The sequence below is a fragment of the Mercurialis annua genome, linkage group LG6 (assembly GCF_937616625.2).
Source record: "Mercurialis annua linkage group LG6, ddMerAnnu1.2, whole genome shotgun sequence".
Lineage (NCBI taxonomy): Eukaryota > Viridiplantae > Streptophyta > Magnoliopsida > Malpighiales > Euphorbiaceae > Mercurialis > Mercurialis annua.
The window spans coordinates 564,329-582,644 of NC_065575.1; the positions used below are offsets into that span (position 1 = coordinate 564,329).

At 30.3% G+C, this 18,316-nt stretch overlaps 2 protein-coding genes and 1 long non-coding RNA gene across 7 annotated transcripts; 1 reads left to right on the plus strand and 2 right to left on the minus strand.

Annotated features, from left to right (window-relative positions):
• Positions 1-3,890: 3,890 nt before the first annotated feature.
• Positions 3,891-8,066, minus strand: LOC126653514 (laccase-4-like). The gene is made up of 6 exons (XM_050347421.2): positions 7,918-8,066; positions 6,829-6,980; positions 6,455-6,699; positions 6,167-6,295; positions 4,869-5,789; positions 3,891-4,221 (listed from the first exon to the last, which is right to left on the minus strand). Exons 1-6 carry the CDS (start codon positions 8,008-8,010, stop codon positions 4,091-4,093), a joined length of 1,671 nt encoding a protein of 556 aa, XP_050203378.1. The 5' UTR covers positions 8,011-8,066; the 3' UTR covers positions 3,891-4,090.
• A 527-nt stretch (positions 8,067-8,593) lies between these two features.
• Positions 8,594-11,432, plus strand: LOC126653709 (uncharacterized). Of its 4 annotated transcripts, XR_008791009.1 has the most exons (7): positions 8,594-9,062; positions 9,239-9,285; positions 9,380-9,433; positions 9,886-10,164; positions 10,359-10,431; positions 10,768-10,819; positions 11,333-11,432. It is a non-coding gene; the product is annotated as an uncharacterized LOC126653709 (long non-coding RNA). The 4 variants fall into 4 exon arrangements; XR_008791008.1 differs by lacking the exon at positions 10,359-10,431 and having other exon boundaries at positions 9,229-9,285; positions 9,886-10,358; XR_007632295.2 differs by lacking the exon at positions 10,359-10,431 and having other exon boundaries at positions 8,595-9,062; positions 9,886-10,358.
• Positions 11,433-14,426: 2,994 nt separating this feature from the next.
• On the minus strand, positions 14,427-17,337 carry LOC126685678 (phosphatidylinositol N-acetylglucosaminyltransferase subunit P). 2 transcript variants are annotated; one of them, XM_050379599.2, is made up of 5 exons: positions 17,182-17,337; positions 15,815-16,072; positions 15,303-15,375; positions 15,018-15,136; positions 14,427-14,731 (listed from the first exon to the last, which is right to left on the minus strand). In XM_050379599.2, exons 2-5 carry the CDS (start codon positions 15,999-16,001, stop codon positions 14,604-14,606), a joined length of 507 nt encoding a protein of 168 aa, XP_050235556.1. In that variant the 5' UTR covers positions 16,002-16,072; positions 17,182-17,337; the 3' UTR covers positions 14,427-14,603. The 2 variants fall into 2 exon arrangements, with proteins under 2 accessions (XP_050235556.1, XP_050235555.1); XM_050379598.2 differs by having other exon boundaries at positions 17,168-17,293.
• Between the last annotated feature and the right edge of the window lie 979 nt (positions 17,338-18,316).

The window sequence follows — 18,316 nt, forward strand, 5'->3', positions numbered from 1 at the left end:
TTTCAAAATAATATAATTAATATTATAATTTTAATAATCTTTTTATTCTCTCTTGTTTAATATAGTTACCGAATTTTATTTTCTTGCATATTTTAATAGATATTCATTAGTGTGTTTTAAATAAAGACAATATAAAGAAATTATTTTTAAATTTTTTGTTTATTGTAAATAAATAAAAGTTTGGAAAATAAATAGAAAAAGTGGACAATTTTATTGAGACGGAGAGAATATTCAATATAATTGTTGCTTCATTTAAAACGTAAAAATTTAAATCTCTTGAATAATAAGTGTTTAGAATTTTTCATCATTTTTTTGAGTTCAATAAGTCCATCTAATTTAACAAGAAATAGTTTTTTCTCTTAAATTTCGTATTTAGTTTATTTTGTGTCAATAATCACATATATGAGAGCTTCTAGTATTTTTTTTTCTTTCTATATGGATGTTTTGTTTTCTTCAGTGAAGTTTAGATTCTTACCCTTTATGAGTTTTGTTATTTACTTGATGGTAGTAGTTATAGAGCGTAATTTGAAGTGTTATAAATAAAAAAATTATTTATGATATTCTCTCAACTGGACTCATTTAAAAAATAAAGAGTGGATTTGTGATTTAAAATAATCATTAAGTGGAGCGGACGGATCGCCGAGTTGCATATTCAGAAAAGTCACATTAACACGATATAAAAAATTAGATATAATTTTCGGTTATTTTATTGATATTTTATTATTGTATCTCTTAAATGTATTAATTTATTTAATATTTAATTAAATTGTATTTTTATTTCTCTATAAATTTTCATTATTTAAAAAAAAATCAACTTTAGATCTCCCAAAACAAGGTTGCACATGAAATATACTATCACGTGCAATTACTTTGGAAATATAATTTTGGTCTGTTTTCATGAAATTATATAGTCTCTCTTGCTATAAGATTTCAAATTTTCAATCAAAATTGATTATAAAATTGTAGTCACATGAAATAATATATAGTCTCTATATATATCTATAAAATTTGAAAAGATCAGTTTTGAAAATTGTTGCTTTTGTCATATATTCACATTGTTTGTGGGAAAGCATACAGAATATGGGAAACATAAGAAAGAAAAATTAAAAAAGCACAATTGATTATTATACTAATTTTTATAAATTAATATAGCTGGCTTTTGAATAATAAAATTCACAAAAAGAATTTGGTAGGACGTGCGCCTTCAAAGGAAATATATCATGAAATTAATTAAGCTATTTATTAATATATGCTTTCTAGTTGTTCCACTCAATGTTGTCTCATTTATAATAATACCAATTCTTTGCTAATTATGACAGGATTTGCTTCTTTGAAAATCAATTTCATCATAGAGAGAAATTTGGTTTTCTCGAAACAAAAATAAGATGTCAACCTTTTCTGGTAACAATATTATAAATGATATGCTCTTCTTTTATTATTTAAATTTAAAAATAATTATTTAAACCCCCAAGTTATATTAAATTATTTTTTTCTTTGTTAAATTATACACAACGTCATCAAAAGCACTAGCAAATCTACATACGATATAGAGTAGGGTTTAATTCGAGATGTTGTCGAACTTTTAAGAGAAAGAAATAAAATATATAGTGAAATTGAGAATACAGAAAGAATAAGCTTGAACTGCAAATATTTTAGCAGAGGCGAATTAAATGGTTATAGTTAGGCGGAGGCGTAAGGACGTCCAACCTGATCGGAAGCACAAATTTATTTGGGAAGAAGTTCAAGTTTTACGTTCACTTATAATCGGTATGAAAACTTACCAATTAGAGCTTCTATTTAGTATCAGTGTTTTTGTATTTGTATTATAATTTTTCTAAAAAAAACGGCGATTGTTTTTTAAAATGTTTTGACTCGTTTTTTTCTCTATCTGTCTAAATTTAATGGCCCCTGAATACATTAGAGGTTAAATGTTGACTCAAATTAAACTCTAGTTTTGTCAAAAGGGTTCAATTTTTAAAAATAAAATTCAATTTAGTTTTAATTAATTTTGAAAGTTCAAGATTAAGTAAAGAATGCTATTATACAATTTTGAGTAATATAATAAATAAATGTTAGTTTAAATAACTAAATAATTATGAGATTTTATATGCTTTCTTTTTATAAAGAAATATATATATGAAATAAAATTATTAAAGTACATTATAAGTAAATGTACCAAAGAAGTTAAGGCAGTGACCCTTGAGAGGGAGGGAGGGACATCAATTGGGGCAATTGTTGCTGTTGGAACGGATGGTGACTAGAGAACAAAGCCCAGATGCATCATCATAATTAAAACAAATATTTAATTTATTAATGTATTCAATAATTGTAATAAATGAATATTTTATATAATAAAAAAATAGGGTGAGTTGGCACTATCAGAAAATTGTTTTCCAAAAAAGGAAAGATTCCAATTTATAAGGACTAATGAAAATGTCAAAAAGGTGAGACACTTTGATTGAGATATGAGGAGGCTCACTGTTTTTTCCCCACTCATCTGCCTCTTTTCAATGTAAGAATTTGATTATAATATTACTCATTTTATGTTAATATTTGAAATCTAGATCTTATTCTTCCTACAAATTAAACATTGATTTACGGGTTGAAACAAAATGCAGCTAATCTTCCTGAGGATTTATCCAGATAGCCGGGCTCCGCCCTTAGAAGTGGTCGGACTACACTGAGAGTTTCCTCATAAAAAAATTTAGCTATATGTTACTGTCTGAATTTATACTAAAAACATAACATTTATCGTTATACTATGCATATATGTAGACTTAATCATGAACTTAATTTGGACAGCTTTAACTTGAAATCAATCGATGTTAATACTTCTATATATAATCTAAATTTAATCTAACTTGATTCAGTTTGAAAAAACATTGAAATTTGTGTTTATAGCTCGCAATTTATAATAAATACATTTTAACACAAAATATAAGACAACCGCCTTCCGCCACTGCACCTAATCATAAGAGGTGACATAGGACTGGATTTTTTTTGAGTTATAAACATAATTTTTTCAAAAATAATAATTATTTTTTAAAAGATATTAAGAAAGTTTTACATAAAATAAAATTATGGACGGTAATGTAAACTTCATTAAAAATAAGTTACATAGTGTAGTTTCCCCTAGATATAATGCGAGCTTGGACTATTCAAGGGTCCATAACTTCATCATTTGGGTCCAATGTGTGAGGTCTTCTGAGAAAGCTTTAACAAACCTAAATGTTCTAACCTCAATTTCAGTTATGGCCTATTTTGATACATATACCCTGGCCCATAAACCCAAAAGTTGCTGACCCAAACATATTTATGAATTATTACTAAGATTAGTACATGAATAAAAGATTTGTAGTATTAATTATGAAAATAAGTATGAAACACAATTATAATTTCATGGTTATAATGTTGAAGTTATACATAATTACAGTTTTGGAGTTAAAATTAAACAAATTCTACTTAGATTGAAACTAAAATCAGCTACTGCCATCACAACATGTACAAATGATGTGATCAAATATATATTTGTGTACCATGATTTTATACTGCATACACATTAATTTTCCAATCATCCATATTAGAATTGGATCAAATCTTAATTAATTATAAGCTATTTGTCGGGATTGTATTCTTTTCTGATGATTTTCTTGAATTTTCATAGTCGTGGCCTTGTAGTGTACGTCAACTTTCTAAATGGTGGAGTTCTTTTTGCCACTTTTTATGACTTATTAATATATTTATCATTCATAAAAAAAAAACCCCTATAAACTTAAGGATTGGGCTAAAAACTTGAAGCTTTTGGTTGAATAAACTGCATAATTACATAGATATACAAGTAATTATAAAGAAAAGGCAAACAATAAAGAGGAAAACTAGAATACAGAAAATTGAAAGTAAATAAAAAGAATCCCATATTTATTTTGTATCCACTCTGAGCAATTTAACTTTTAGATTACTCAAAACAACTCTTCTTATTGGCTCTAAGCTCAACAATTTTTCTTCTCAAATTCCAAATTTTTTCCTTAATTAATTTCTTTATAACAATATAAAAAGAAAAAGAAAAGTTTGTGTACAGATCCATCCCTAATTAACACTTGGGGAGGTCAGGAGGAGGAGGAAGAAGAGATTCATTAGGACCTTTGCCATTGTCAACCACAAATGCCATCTTCAATCCCCATGTTGTATGAATTTCCAAATGGCAATGCATGAACCACACCCCTATATATACACACACAAAAAAATCCCATCAATTACCAATTTAATTAAACAACTTTTTAACTCCGTTTTTAAATTTCTTGATTTCTTGCATTACAAGGTATGTATTTCACCATTACTCAAAGAGGGACCTACAAAAAGAGTATAATAGACATCCATCCACCTTATAAATTTAGAATTCTAAATAAAAAATAAATTATAGCTACAAATTTCTAACATGATGGAAAATTCCGTTGATAGTCCGTTGTTTTCTAGTAGTTTTAATGATATAAATTTGATCATCTTCAAAATCTATTTTACCCACTAATTTTTGGATACGATATTACTCGCAAAATTATTTTAACTTCATTAGAAATTTTGAGTTTGGATTCTGAATGCATGGTTGATTAGAAAAGTAAATTAAACCTAACTGTATCTATAAGACTTTTTTTAAAATTAAAATGAATCGCACTATTCAACTTGTTTATACTAAAAGTGAACTTAATTTTTTTAGTTTTTGAAACTGAAAAGTAATTTATTTGTTTACAATATCAAATCGAACCAAATTAAATTTGTCGAGTTGGTTCTATTTTTGCAGAAACCCTAGACTCCACATAGTTTTATCGCTGATCTATAGTGCATGAAAATCAAATAAAAATGAGTTTAATTACCTGGATTGTCAGCTCGGAATCTTATAGCACTCCATCCGCCGGAAGGAACTCCGACGGTGTTTCTCTCCACCGGATCAACAAGATTGAAGTTCTTGGGATCTTTCTTGGGATCGAAGTTACCAATTCCTCTCCCAACTTGAAAGAAATTAAAACCATGCAAATGAATCGGGTGATTTTCAGGAGTAATCAGACCCGTATCTTGTAAAACTAACTGAACACTCGAGTTATAAGCAAGTCTATAAAGCTTTGTCCCATTTATAGTCTGAAAGTTCGTCAACTGTGCCCCAGTGTAGTTATAAGCCACCGGCGGTTTGCCGGGAAAATCATCGGTGAAAACGCCACTAATGTTGAAGAAATGAGCTTGAAGAAGACCGATCTTTGGCATAACAAAAGTAACATTATTAATATCCGCAACCACCCGGCTTCCATTAACACAGGTAGAACAAGGGTTAACGCCGAGACCGATCGTAAAAAAAAGGGAATGATCAATCTTTAACGGCACGTTGGCCGGATATTTTTTTGAGTTGAGGCTACGAAGAGAATTAGTGAAGCTTGTTGCGACGGAGGTGGCATTCAGAGGCGGTGTGGCGGTGAGGGTGGTGGGGGAGCTAGAAAGGGTGCCGGCGTAATGTAAGGTGGCGGTGGCGGTTATATTGTCTACGGCAATGGGGGCGTCCATGAAAGTGGAGGCGGAAACTAGGTACTTGCCGGAACTTCGGGCGGCGGTTAGGAGAACGTTGGTGGTTTGGCCTGGTGCAATTAGAATTGTGTCTGTATTGAAGGGTTTGACATACGTGGCGTCTACTTCGACGACGGTGAGTTGGTGGCCGGCGATCTTGAAAAAGAGTTCTTCATTAAGTGCAGCGTTGACTATTCTTAGCATGTATGTTTTTCCTGAGTGTACTTGTAAGCTAAATCCTCCTGCATTTCAACCAAATTATGAGTCATTTCTAAATTTAATCAGTGCTAAATTAGACTCAAAAACTCTATCATCATAGATATTATGGTTTCAATTAGGTGTAACCGGAATAAACTTGTGAATTATTAGGGATTGATTCGAAATCAATAGAATTGCATAACAATTGAGACTAGCTCAAGTTCGAGCTATTTTAATCAATTTTCAAACCGAGTTCAAATATTAAAATATTCAACGTCGTATCTTTTATAAAATTTCATTGATTTTTTATGTCAGAAAATAATACCAAACAAAATAATTACATATTTTTTTTAAATATCAAACTGAATTTTTTTAATTTAATTATAATAAGTATCGTAGAAGAAATTGGTAGAAGGTTTACGTTGAGAAGGACAAGTAGGGACAAGGCCGGGGTGACCATTGATGGTGTGAGCATCTGAGACGTTAGGTGCTAATCCAGATTTCAAAGCTTCATTGATCACTGCTTCAACGTCTGATTTCCACCATTCACCTAATTATATCCCAAACACCCATCCAATTAATTCTAAATTATCCAATACTTAACATTCCTTGTTCAAGTATCAAACATAATTAACTAAAAAAATACATGATTACAACATTTTTAGAGAATATTTATGAAAAATATTATATTTTGGTAATGGTAACTTACTTAGTACGATTACTTTCTCCCTGTGTGGTGTTGGAAATGGATATGGAACGCCGCGTTTTGGCAAGATAACAATAGCACCATGAACAGTAGCCCTAAGCCAGAGGATATGGGCATGCCACCATAGGGTACCCCTTTGGCCAGTAAGTGTGAAATTGTATACATAGCTCTGCCCTGGCTGGATGGGACACTGGGTTATGTAGGCTGGACCATCTGCCCACCCGGTTCGCAATTGTCTAATTCCATGCCTATATAAAATTCCAAAATTACAACCATATTAGTAGGGTGGGCACTTGAATTAGTATTAGGGTTTGAAAGCATAATTACGGACTTAATTAGAAGTAAATGATGATTAAGGTGTAATTGAGAAGACTGACCAATGGATGCTAAGATTGTAACTGACATGGTTGACCACCTTGACGAGGACAGTGTCATCTTCTCTTGCAACGATAGTTGGTCCTGGAAACTTCCCATTCACAGTCACAATTGATTTTGATGAACACATTTTTTTTGTATTTCTCAGCACCACCTTCATCAAATTAATTAAGACTCCATCAAAACAATTATAGAGAATTTTAAAATTTTAATTTTAATTCCCAAGTATATCAAAAGAGGCCATATATTTAATTATACATGCAAAAGTATTAAAATTTAGACTATTTTTTTTTATAATAGGAGAGGAGAAGCGCTTGTGGGAAAATTCGAATGCACGACCTAACAGTTGCATAATATTCATACCATTTCAGTTATAACTTCTTGGTAAAACTTTAAACTATTTAATTTGATGAAAATAATATTAATTGACAATTAAAATCCTAGCTCTCATTAAGGAAGCAAAGATTTTGAGTAACCAAAAAGAAATAACTAATTGACATAAATATGGTTATTTTAGGAAGGAAAATGAGAGGGAAAAAAAAGGATGCATGAGCATGCAATCTTGCTTATTAAGAGAAGAAAATGAATAAAGTTGACAAGAGACTGTCAACCAAATATATTTATTTATAGCTAAGTTTTCATAACGGAAAGCTTGCATCGGTAGATTTTACTAATTCATCATTATATGCAAATAGTCAATTAAACAAGCAATAATGATATCATTAAAACCCTTTTTGCACTTATAAAGATAATGATATTTATATTTTATTATGATTGTATAAAGGTAATTACAATTATATATAGGTATCATAATATTATTTAAAAATCTAACAATATAAAGCATATAATATCATACTTTCCATGTAGATCCGATAAAACAATTCGATTGATTCATTTGATCATATTCCGGAGTTTGTGGCATATAATCATAGGCTTAATCATTAGTACTTAAGGAGGCATAATTAACCATTTCTTCAATCAAATGATGATTAAATATAGCTCTTTAAAAAGTACATGTCATTATTCATGCAACCCTTACAAGAATTAATTGATGATGATTAGCAATAATTTGCATATAAAAGAATACTCACATTGAACTTATAATGTCTAACCATGCAATCCACCGATGCCGGAAAAAGGCAAGCCACAAGAACTAAGACTCGAACCCATGGTGCTATCTCCATATCCGCTAGTTCTTGAACCTTATTTTTTGAGTTTCTAATAATTTTATTTGGTATTGCCTGTCCAATGCAATCTTATAAAGGCATAGTTCTTGATGCCATGTCGTTTTACACAATTAGGTACAAATATTAAGTTATTAACTATACTTCAATTCCAAGCTCTCCTATATACATATGCGGACTTATATGGAGCCACTACCACATAAGTCACTTTCAGCAACACTAGCATAGTAACACTAACGATACTGTTGCAATAGCACATATAAGGCAACAGAAAGGTTACAGTTAAAAACCGTTGCAAAGAAATTAACAAAATTCTGCAATTTACAACCTAAGGCAGCAGATATGGAAAACTGTTGCATTAGTTTAAGAAAATGCAACAGTTTGACTGAAATTAGCAACACTTTTAAACTGTTGTTTTATTGTAAATACAAAATATATGAATGTTTTTTGTTAAAATGGGCAAAATTTTATTATATCTTTTTTTATTAAAAAAGCTAAATCACTCTCTCAATTTTTAAATCAAAATCTGAAAATAAAGTTTTAAAGTTCATAACCATTTTTTACGCCATTCAAAAAAGATAATCTTGTGAAGACAAAGCTGATAAATACTTAAAACTTCAAAATGGATAAACGGGCCAAAAGAGCTGCAAATATAAAAAATTACACCAATATCCCCTATCAAATGCCATTCAAAAGGCTCAAAAAGTTTCTAACATTATCGGGAGCAGATTTTCAATTTTTATTTTGTGCTCTCCTTTTCTCTCTTTTAGGGTTCCAACAGCAGCGACGACCTTCATCCACCTCCTCCGCCTCTACCGCTGTGAAATCATCATCGCCATCTGTTACTTCAATTAAGCAGGTGATTCAGCTTTCGCGGTTGCCAATCATCTAAACTCAACTACTTTTCTTTTTCCTGCAGAGTCTTGATGCTTTGTTGAGGAAGAAGGCCATTGCAATTCCAGCACCGGTTTCACTTCTCTTAGGAGGCGAGCTTGATTTCTCCAGAACAATTATATCACATTCTGCTATCATGAGGTGCGCATGAAATTCCAGTTATGATTCTTTCTATCACTGATTATACATAATTTTTAGATTTTCAATCATTTGATTTTGATTTTGATTTTGACTTTGACTTTGATTTCACTTTCACTTTCACTTTCAATTTCTATTTCAATTTTAATTTTGATTTGATTTGATTTTGATTTTGCTTTTTGTAAGATTCTTTCAGATTTTGATTTTGACAATGTTGCTTCAGCTGTTAATATAGCATACGAGGTTTGTTTCATTGTATCATTAATTTATTATCATTAATAGTCAATTTTAAGTGCTCTTTCTCATCCAATCTCACTTGTTATGATGAATTATACAGAAAGGAGCTACTCATGTAGCTATAACTTGTAACAGAGAACTAGTGAAGCTTCCGGTAATTTGTTTATTCGCCAATTCATATCTCGTCATTTTAATTTCAACTGTAAGCTCTTATAGTCATATCTCGTCATTTTAACCTCAGTTGTTTGATAAACTATTTTGACCATCAGGCTATGTTTAAGCAATCTACAAAGTTTAGGTTTATTGAGAAAGAATTGTAATTTTGCAATGTTGTATAGATAATAATTCAGCCGACATTGTTGTAACTCAAGTAAAATAAATTTTGTAAAGCTACAACAATAGTCTAGTGCAATTCAAATCAAAGCTTATTGAGGCAATTATGTTAAAAGTTTTTATTAAACATTTGGTCTTTCTTCAGTCTTATGCATAATTCATCTTCTGGATTTGTTATTCAAATGTGTTCTTCATCTACTTTTGAAGTTTTTAACTTTCTTTAAATGTTGGATTTTTCTTTTCTTAATGCATAGATAATTGTTGCTTATGCAGGAACTTTACAAGAGAATGAGTTCTTACTTCTTTTTGACTATCCATGGTAGTTTATGGCATTTCCCATTCTATATGAGTTGCTTTCTCATTATAAATACAGGAGTTAATTGTACCAAGTTTTACCTTCATAAACTTTAAGCAATATATGAATAATTTAGTCTCCCTTGTTTGAGATACAAGATATAGAGCTTAACATCCAAGTCCAAATGACCAAATATTCCATTATCTCGAGGGGTGGTAAATTGCATATGCAATTAATTGGGCATGCAGTGGATAATGGTGGGCATCGTGAAAATGGAAGACTCAAAGTTTAGGTTTTCAATTATTTGATTATATATAATGGGCATGCAATGGATAAACATAGCCTGATTGCTTATCCAACCATCACTCTTGGCAGCTTTGATGCATTCACTCCAGTTAATTTTATTTGTAAAGCTTTAAATATGGGACTAACATTGTAATTATTTATGCAGGTAAAGTTTGATGAAAATGTACTAATACATTGTCTTTTGATGAATTTCTCTTAACCATTTGTTTATGTGCTTGGTATTTTATTCTTCACTGGTTTAAAATGTTTCTTGTATCCTGTTGGTTTTTATTTTCTGGTCAATGTTGTCTGGAGTTTTTTTAGTTTGTCAACAGATTTTATGTGTTTCTTTTGCTTTCTTGATATAGCAATGTTTCCATATATTTACTCATTCGTTCCTCTTTGAACTGTACTCTTATCTTTGTTGCTGGTATTTTCTTTGTTGATCATTTGTTATTTTCTATTGTATAAATACACACGATAAGATGCTTAATTTTATTTGTCATCTGTGTTATTTCATGTTCTTTATGTGGCTTCCCTTTTGACAAGTTTGGGCTTCTCTTTCTAAAATTCAGGATGGAAGAAGTAGAAGCGCAGTGTGCATTACTAAACTCCGGATCATTATGTGTAAGTATGAATTCCTTATACACTCAGACCATCAGTTGGGGAGCCAACCTGGCGTCTCCTTCCATTTTTTAACTTCACTTGTAACCTCATTTTAAATAATGATAATTAGGATGGTTGTTTCACTTCACTTATAACCTCATTTACTAATTTCACAAATGTGTGCAAGTGCCAAGTCATGTGAATTTCATATGGTTTACATGCTTTATATGTCCTCCGCATTTTACCTATGATTATCAAAATGTATGTCTTTCATATGGTTTACCTATGCTTTATATATCTTTCGTATTCTACAAACTCATTAACTGTAATTTTGTTTCCTTGTATGAGTTTCCATGTGAAATGATTTTCCTTGAATGGATGCAAAATGTATCAGTGGTTGTTGTGTTAGTCTTATTTGTTGTATTATGTGGTTCTATAGACTAAGATGATATCGTTGTAATTACATGTATGGTGCTACGGACTGAGTTGATATTTCCTTTTTCTCTTTCTTTCTTGTTGTATTTGTTTTTGCAGCAAATTCAGTTCTAATAACTGAACAAGAACAAAGGCAAACAAAGTGAAAATTCGGATTCTGAAACGTTAAAATTCGGTTCTGAAAGCGCTATTTTGAGTGTCATCTCCTCTAGTCAAGTACTCATTCTTTTGCGCATTTATCTTATTATATATTATGTTTGCATATTCTGGGTATAATGTTTATGTGGTTTTGTAGGATTTCAGGAAGATATTTGTGGAAAATGATTCCGTAGCAGAAGAGACGCTCAATGTTTAGTAGTATAATCGTTATTTTTTAAGAATATTTTGGTGAATATTTTCTTTTTGTGATGTAATAGATGGATGGAATATCTTTAGACTTTGAATTTTATGAATATTTTTCCATTTTCAATTTTAGTGTATATTTTTTGTTATCTCATTTTGGTGAATGTTTTCCGTTTCTAAATTTAGTGAATAATAATTCCCGCTGTAAATATAAACTGTTGCGTATTTTATATAACCGTTATTTAATGTTTTAGCCAAACCATTGCATCAGTATATATAAGTGTTGCCTAAAGTACTATCCAAATTGTTGCCTTATAAAAATAAATGTTGCCTAATGTACTATACAAATCGTTGCCTTATAAAAATAAATGTTGCCTAAAGTACTATACAAATCGTTGCCTTAAAAAAATAAATGTTGCCTAAAATGCATTACAAAACTGTTACAGTAGATGTTTGAAACCGCTGCTTTTGTTATAAATTGCAGCGCTTTTATCTGTATTACAATAGTATAAAATAACTGTTGCAATAGCAATCAAAACCTATTGCAGCGGCCGCAAATGTAGCCGATTGAAAAGCGTTGCAGTAGACCTAAGGCAACCGTTTTTGTACATACAGCAACACTTGTCCGGTGTTGCTGAAAGTGACTTATGTGGTAGTGAGCGTACGAAAAATAATTTATTCATTTTATAAATTAATTTTTTTAAATAACATTATTAATGTAGATTTAATAATAAAGCTTTGTCTATGTTTATAAAATTAAAATAAAATATATTTTGATTTATTTTTTTTATAAAAAAATTCTGATTCCGACACTGATAGTAATATATACATGCTTTATAAATAGTATAAGAATAAACTTGAAGTGGGTTTCTTGTGTGTCACACAAATTAGTTATCTTTCAAAGGTAAAGACAGTTTTTGAAGCTAAGCTAGTTAATTCTCCTTATGCCATTTTTCAATTGACTAGGTGGTCTAGTCAGCAATTTTTGGGTTTGGTCCAACCGTATTGGGTAAAGTACACCCGAATCACTATCTAACGCATCACCAAAAAAAGTGCATATGTATAATATTCATTTTTCATTCTATTTTTTCAAGGGAGGAAAAAGAAATGAGATGAGCCAACAACCTTAACATTCTACCACTTTTATTCAATAGTATTTTATAGAGTTAGTTGAAAAGTGAAACCATGAATTTTAACTTGTTTTAAGCACTTTTAATATTAACAATATCAGACACGAACTATCATTTTTTTATAATTCGAAACATTGAATAATATTACGATAAAATGGTGCTAATAGTGATATCGAAACAATTCACATCAATATTTTCTATCAGAAAATTCTCAGGTGTTCAAATTGCAAAAAATTAAAAGTTGATTATAATATAATTATTTAAATTTAATCATTTTTCAGTTTAATTAAACCATAAGATTCTAATTAACTAACATGAGTTGTAAGATAATTTTGCAAACTTGATTGGAGCATAAGCATATCGGAAAGGCACTCAAGAACATATACAAGATGAAAAATTAAACAAGTACATCTATAGATAGGCGTATTAATTAGAAACTTTTACTAGATTTAAAAGTGATACATTAATTAAATTAATCACTTTAGGAGCCCCATCTCTTAGAAAAATATGGTATAATTATCATAACTAATTAGTATTAATTTCAAATTCTTTTTGTCTCTCAAGCTAGCTAATTTTGCACTCGATGATCTTCAAAAGACTAGCCAAAAGTTTAAGGGTAGATAACGGATACATAAATATATGTTGATCCCATAATGACTAAATTTTCATCACCAAAAGAAAATAATGACATAATTCTCATGATGAATATATAAAGAAAATCATATAAATACGAATAATGCATACAAAACTTCATTTTTTAATTTTTTTTAACTTTATGTTAATCTAATAAAGACTTAATTTCGATAAATTTAAATGTTTAATTTTTCAAAAATTGCTTAATTGACATGTGACATGATATATTTAATTTTTTTTTGGAGGTTATATAAACCTATATATATAAAAAAAGGAAAACTTGAGGAAAAAAGTGCACATATATATACATAATCCATTGTTGATAAAACTAAAAGTATAATAAAATTGACTTTTCTTCCCAAATCGGCAGAGATTTTGGGTGTCAGGGAAACTCTCAGCTGGGTTAAAAGTCGTGCCAATGTGATCGTTGAGTCAGACGTAATGGATATTATTCTTCAAACTCGTAGCATGCGTTCAAGTGATGATAACATACTTGTGATGCCTTAGCAAAGCAATTTTTAATGATTTAAACTAAACAAATGCATATAAAAATGATAAAAATTTAATGTTTCGAAAGCAGTAAAATAAAAAAGAACAATGTGTAAATAATGGAAGAATGTATTTGTGATAAAATAAATTAAGTAATGTAATGGGGAGAGTGGGTAGATGATGGATACAAGTAAATGAGATAATAATATGGTTGAGAAATAGTTATCATTGATATTTGCTGTTGTTGGCCAACACCTACTTCATCTAATCCCCCTTTGTCACCAAATTAAGTGCTTTTAATCATAACCCTTTTCTCTTCTAGAAATTGCTTTGGACCCATTAACCATATTGGCAACTCCCTCACACTTAATTTAATCCTAAATTACATAGGAGATTAATTTATTACAATATTTTGAGATTAGTCGCAACATAATAGTAAAAATATAAATAAAAAATCACAAAATAAAAAAAGTTGAACCAAAAACAAATCTGTTTGTGGATTGATTATTGTGTTTAAACTTTGTGATTTTTTTAATGATTTAAACATAATAGTAATGAGCATTCATGGTGAAATCATCAGAATCTGAAAAAAAAAACAGTGACAAAATAAATGGCTTTAAAATGAAACGACTTTTGTCTACAAAAATTGCCTCCTCTAGTCATTGCTTGTATTTTCAGATTGTTCTGACAAAATGATCGTAACTTTCTATTTTACAGTTGAGAAATAAATTCTTAAAACAGAAACAAGCCATGAACATTTATCTAGGGTTGATCTTTTACTTTACATCAGAAAACATGAGATTATTCATTTTACTTATACTAATATCCGACATCGGTTCAATGGGATGCTCATCGTATCTTTCCATTAAAGCAACACGATTTGCAGGTTCCCTACTGAACTCGTCTGCAAAGATACAACAGCAAAAGATTGAAACAAAGAAACCTTTGCAAAAGTACGACAGCAAATGTTGAAACAAAGACGCTGAAATGAAAAACAACAAAACAACATTTTTTACAAGATTATAAATTTAAAATTCTGGTGTTTCAAAAATGTTTCCGGAATCTGGAAACGAAACATCAAATACTGGTTTCGAAAAAGTTTCCATGCAGCATAATTAACATTTGCGAGTGTTATAACAACATTTACTGTATAACCAAATTAAAGAGCATAAAAAGAAGTTAAGCCTCACCATAAACAGTACATAACGAAGTTGCTGGAGGAGTGGACAAGAAGTTGAGGCCGACGTAAAATAGAAGTGCCAGTGCTATACTAACCATTGCATAAGTTGGGATGGCCAGTGCCCAGTACCTAAAATGAACGCCAGTAACAAGCTTAAGAGTATTTAAGCCGATCAAATAGCTTCACAAAGAAGACTTGAGCTCTTTATGTATTCTTTTATCCATATAGTAATGCCTATGGCTTAGAAATCATCTTCAATCAACCAAAGCTGAAGATAATATGCAATGCCACTGACCTGTTAGGATAGTAAAAGATGCCGATTGAATGTAGCCAAGGCTCAGGAAGATATGCCCATACCAGGAAAATAACTGCATGGAAAAGAACGGAATTAATACAGCCACCCCCTTTTGTAGTAGATCCTTAGGTATTGTGCTTATACAAAAACTTTGTGACACGATGAAGTAGCAAAATCGGCTAATTATCGATAATTCAAATTAAACCTTGAGAAGAAAACAAGATTTGTTACTAGCAAACAATAAAGAACATGAAGACTTTTTTAATCCACAAGTTAAATGATGGACCGGATAATACAAAACAACTAATGGAATCTTATCAAGCAGTGCAGCAGATTCATAACAGATGCAAAGATCAAATCAAAGCAGTCGTCAACTAATAACAGACGAGAATAAAATTGATAGTCTTGTTTGATAATGTATAAATATTCACGTTCAAGAAGACATTGTGTTCATAAAATTTCAGACAGAAGAATACATAAACTCAAAAACGAATGGGTTGGACATAACAGACCTGTGGCGACAATAGTTGTAATGGACCCTACGAAACCATAAACCTCGGAAGTTTTTGGTCCATGCTCTCCAGACACTCCGAAGCCAGAAGCCTTGTCATCAGGGTCTAGAAAGGATATGGTTGCTCTCCTCCTCTTTGAAAAACTTAAGACTCTTCTAGGACTATTAACAGAATGGTGGTCTTCCATGCCTTCTTTCAAAACATTTTGGCATTTAGATGTACTCACTGGGCCATATTGAATTCCTAGACACCATACAACTGAAAAGAAAAGTGAATGATTATAGAAGAAGAGAAGTAGAGAACTATGATCATCGATCACAATGCATTCCGTAACATGCTATTGCAAATGGATGAAGTTTCAGTAATCATAGACCTAACCCATAAATAATTTGATAAACAAAGTGAAATTTTTATCCTCCATATCACTATCATTCCATTATGGTCAAATGATTACTGTCAATTACAGCTTCACTCATAGTTCCACTATCAATACTACAATAAATCTGAAGTGCTATAGTATCAAATTCTGCTATCTACTTCTCCTAAGCATTTTAATCGTCGGCGGCACACAGCATACAGCAAAACATGTCAGATATCATGTCTACTTTATGCGACATGGCACTTCTACCTTTCTACTATCTAGTACTTGCACATCAATAACCGTGTTCTTTTTAAATATGCAAAAGCCAGTATATTTCATTTAGTTTTCATTAATATAAACAATATCATGATTCAAAGAATAAAAAAGGCCTTCATCTATATTCAACTCAACTTAGGCATTCAGAATTAGTCTAATAACCTGTTTGTATCTATACATACTTTTCGGCATCATCTCTGACCAATAATCTACAAAGAAACTAATTAACCTTTGATAAATAAAGCAGGATTCAGAATTATACCCATTTGAATCTTTAGTGACAAAGATGTTCAAGAAATACCCTCATATATTCAAACAGAAACCAACTTCCAAAAGCATCCTTTTTATTACATTTTATGCTACTTACAGAAACAAATTTCAACTCTAACACAATCAAACACATTTCTTCTCAAATTCGAAGTTTTATAATTCTACAATAATAGCCATTATGACTATTTTTGACAAACTCTAATGTGCTGCTAACTAAAGAAAAGAAATACAAAGTAAGCTAAACAAAACAGTATCCTGAGCTGCGAAATTCAAGCACACAACAACAGTACAATTAGCACTACGCTAAGCTTATCCAAAGTTCATTTATTGTAATGGCAATCAATATTACAGTAAGAACACATGTAATCATCATAGAAAACAATTAAAATTTCTCAAACTACCAAATTAAAGCTCAAAAGAGAAACCCAGTTCGTATTTTGAATTACCGATTTTGTTATACCCGATAATACTGTCTTCTTGCTCAGAATTTGGAGGTAGCCATGGCTGTTGCTGCTTGTTTGGAGAAAGAAAGAAGAAGGAAAGGAAAAGAAAGCTGATATTTTTTTAGGTTTAAAGGGGACGACGTCGTTCCATTTATTTTTTTTAATGATGAAGGGCTAAACTGTCTTTTCGATCCTTCTTTATCTTAGAAATAATGGGCTAAATCAAATGGCCTTGTATTGTTTGTAAAGTAGTCTTATTTGGCCCTTATTATTTTATAAAGCAGGCGTATAAGTGTATAATTGATGCAAATTCATTTTTCTCCAACACAACATGTAATGTCCAATTTCACAGCCACTGCTGCAATTTGAACGTAAAAAATAGATAAGGTTTATATTTTTAATTTAAAAGATTGAAAATAAAAATTTTACTTAAAAATAACCAGAAGTTTATTGCTAGAATATTAATTTTCTTTTTTGGGTTAGAAATTAAATTTCATTTTAACAGCAAACCACAAAAATTAGTAGGGCCAATACTGTTTTCATATTGACTTGAATTACTAATAAACATGTAGTACATGATTAATTATTGATAAATGAATTTATATATTTATGATTTCAATACAGTATGATATGTTATTTTTTTCTAACTGAACTAATCAAATAAATCTAAAAACGTTATACATGTTGAATCAAACACAACTTATTTAAAAAAAAAATATTCTGAATATAATTATCTCAATTCACAACATCAACAAATCACACTGATTTTTTTTATATAATAAATTGTTAAGACGGTTAAAATTATAAATACTTAAAATTAATTTGTCTGAAATATATCTATATTGAAAAAGAAGAAGCATTATTGAAACTGGAATAATTATTCAACTGACTATATGGAGTTCTACTTTTTTGCACTTTTTGGCCTATAATCTTTTTTAGTGGCACCATTAGCTTCAACACTATAACACCATTTATCAATTTAATAATTTCAAAAGTTTTGAGTTGGCAAGTTGTATTGAAAGAGACATTTTCAATAATTATTCCTTCATTTATCTTAAGGGATATTATCAATTAAATGATATAACCAAAAAAAACAAATGAATAAGTGTTTTTTTTGTCATGAGCTTATGTCATTTATGAGAAGAATTCAAC

What these genes read in the sequence shown, in the direction of transcription:
- LOC126653514 (XM_050347421.2), bottom strand. Translation starts at nt 8,010, where the DNA reads ATGGAGATAGCACCATGGGTTCGAGTCTTAGTTCTTGTGGCTTGCCTT. An exon ending in GGAGAAAGTAATCGTACTAA is followed by an intron (nt 6,296 to 6,454) that starts GTAAGTTACCAT and finishes GGATATAATTAG; the next exon opens with GTGAATGGTGGAAATCAGAC. An exon ending in ATTCCGAGCTGACAATCCAG is followed by an intron (nt 4,222 to 4,868) that starts GTAATTAAACTC and finishes GTGTATATATAG; the next exon opens with GGGTGTGGTTCATGCATTGC.
- LOC126685678 (XM_050379599.2), bottom strand. Translation starts at nt 16,001, where the DNA reads ATGGAAGACCACCATTCTGTTAATAGTCCTAGAAGAGTCTTAAGTTTT. An exon ending in ATCTTTTACTATCCTAACAG is followed by an intron (nt 15,137 to 15,302) that starts GTCAGTGGCATT and finishes CGTTCATTTTAG; the next exon opens with GTACTGGGCACTGGCCATCC. An exon ending in TTCGTTATGTACTGTTTATG is followed by an intron (nt 14,732 to 15,017) that starts GTGAGGCTTAAC and finishes GTATCTTTGCAG; the next exon opens with ACGAGTTCAGTAGGGAACCT.